At 33.9% G+C, this 2,710-nt stretch overlaps 1 protein-coding gene across 1 annotated transcript; it reads left to right on the top strand.

Moving 5' to 3' along the window:
- Positions 1-895: 895 nt before the first annotated feature.
- Positions 896-2,295, top strand: LOC114190840 (transcription factor MYB78-like). Its single transcript, XM_028079887.1, has 3 exons — positions 896-1,239; positions 1,328-1,457; positions 1,603-2,295. The coding sequence occupies exons 1-3, from the start codon at positions 1,080-1,082 to the stop codon at positions 2,117-2,119; spliced, it is 807 nt and encodes a 268-aa protein (XP_027935688.1). The 5' UTR covers positions 896-1,079; the 3' UTR covers positions 2,120-2,295.
- Positions 2,296-2,710: the final 415 nt, after the last annotated feature.

Raw genomic sequence — 2,710 nt, 5'->3', positions numbered from 1 at the left:
CTGAAATTGTGGTAACATATTTTTTTAACTGTCATCAAAAGTTATATCTACAGTAATGTCTACAACCTATTTTGACATATATATATATATATATATATATATATATATATATATAATTAATTAATACATGTTGCTTTTTTAACATCCCAACTTTTAAATAATCATATTATTTAATTTATTTTTATTTTAAAATAAGAGTTAGAAAATATTACGTTTTACACTCTCTGAATCATCTTAAAAAATATTTATATTCCATCTAGATAAAATCTGAATATTGAAAAAGAAATAAAGTAGTTTTTAAAAGTTATTATAATTAAGTAAAATGGAAAAATGTTAGTAAAAATAAAATAATAAGAAGAAAACACAATAATTAAAAAAAAAATTAGTTATTATATATATATATATATATTAAAAAATTATCTTTTAAATGAATCTTCTAGAAAATAAAAAGCATGAATAAAAAAAGAGAAAAAGGAAAAAGAAATAAGAAAAGGGTATAAGCTTTATCTCGTAATAATCATGACTAAAAAAAATTAAAAGGAAGTTGAAGAAAATTAAACCCGCAAGGAGCCTAATTAACTTACAAAACTGAACCATTTCCACATTTAATTTAAGAAAGGAAGTTTTCCTAGATAGATAGTCGTTTAGAGGAACAACCAAAGAAGAGAGAGATACAATACAAAAGAAGCATTTCGATTTTGTATCACAGTGCTGACCGAGTGCTGAAGAAAATATTGTTATTATTTTGGCAACTTGTTCCATTTGCGTGTGAAAAGTCAAAGGGTATGAAGCCGTAATGGGAAGGTCAAAATAAAAAACACAGAAACATACGAGGAAAAACTAATTTAATGTCTCCTTCACTCAGTTCAACAATTCAGCGTTATGGGCAATGTTCGCAGCCCCCCACTTCTGCTTTTAGTTTTGACAAATATTCAATCCTCATAGTGCTCATCCTCCTAAATCCAATGTCACATCCTTTCCCCATCTCTCCCTATATATAAATCACTCTCTCTATCACAACGGAACCACCTAAGATATTTTTCCACAACCAAAACAACAAAAAGGCCAAAGAAGTGTATATGGAGACTATCAGTGTTGGGGCAATGAGAAGCTTATCAGATAGTGAAGGAGAATCGGCAATTAAGAAAGGATCATGGACTGAGGAAGAAGATTGTCTTCTCATCAACTATGTCAACCTCCACGGCGAGGGCCATTGGAATTCCCTCGCTCGCTCTGCAGGTAATTAAGCATGCATTCATGTATATATAGTTGTGACCAAACTCCTGAATAATTAAAATCTTTAACCGCGTTTGTTATCATGCATCAGGTCTAAAGCGAACGGGAAAAAGCTGCAGGCTAAGATGGTTGAACTACTTGCGTCCAAATGTTCGACGTGGGAACATCACCCTTCAAGAACAGCTCTTGATTCTCGAACTCCATTCCCGCTGGGGCAACCGGTACGTGTATTATGATATTATTTACGTACTGTGTTGTGTAGAACAATAGAATATCATTGTTTAACTTCCTATAGTTTTGCACGTTGATCATACTAATTAATATAATATAATGTAATGCGTTGTGTTGTGTTATTATTTATTGAAGGTGGGCTAAAATAGCAGAACAATTGCCTGGGCGAACAGATAATGAAATAAAGAACTATTGGAGGACGAGAGTGGTGAAGCAAGCGAAGCAACTCAAATGTGATGTGAACAGCAAACAGTTTAGGGATGCTGTGCGTTTTGTTTGGATGCCACGCCTTATGGAGCGGATTCAAGCTTCTTCTTCCTATGGACATGGCCAAACCACATTGTGCAACACTCAAACACACGCTGAATCTAGTGGGGTCAATCCCATGATGTTTTGTGAAAGCTCAGTGATTTCCTCGTACTCTTCAGGGGTTGATGTTCAGCCTCTTTCTCTCTCTGATGCGAGTACAACTTCATCTTGCAATTTAATGGGAGATGGTAGCTGTTCATCGGACAGTGTTGAAAAGGGGTGGCAGCAGTGGGACTACTCTGATCTCCAGGCATTTGAACCCAACCATGGTTTTGGTGATGCAGACTTGTGGACCGATGAAAACATGTGGTTTTTGCAGCAGCATCTTGTTGATGAGTTTTGATCCAGTTTTTCTGTATACACTACCCATTATATTAGATAGTTCAAAGATATCAGAGTTTATCTGACTTCATATCGATAAACTACTGAATGAAATTTAACCGAGGATTGATTGTTTGTAACTGTCCAACTACTGAATGATATATATTCTTTTTTACAAAAGTAAAATCATGGTAGTCGAATGACGCATTTGCTTGAGAACAATCTCATGGAAATGTTCTGAGAAGCACAAATAAAAGAAATGGGTTTGCATCTACATAAACAAATCCAAAATCTATTCGAAACTATGAGCAAGGAAGTATGATTAATTACGTATTGAATTTCACTGTTTGAGTTAAGAATCTTCAACACTGCCTTGTATTTTGCCTTCTAATCCTCTAGAAACATGTACGAAAAATAAAAAACGTGATGGGAGTTTGAAATTAATTAATTTACTGAGTAGGAAAACTGGATGAGTACGTACGTTGCAAAGTAATAGTATATTGGTTTAAATTCAATGGGTTTCTCATTGGAAGCACTAAGTGCCGCAACATTTGAAAAAAATCAGGTTTTCATTGTTATGTAATTCATTTGAGTCTTGAGTCGTTCACACGTA

Source organism: Vigna unguiculata, chromosome 7 (assembly GCF_004118075.2).
Source record: "Vigna unguiculata cultivar IT97K-499-35 chromosome 7, ASM411807v1, whole genome shotgun sequence".
Lineage (NCBI taxonomy): Eukaryota > Viridiplantae > Streptophyta > Magnoliopsida > Fabales > Fabaceae > Vigna > Vigna unguiculata.
This window is presented reverse-complemented; position numbering and strand designations above follow the sequence as displayed.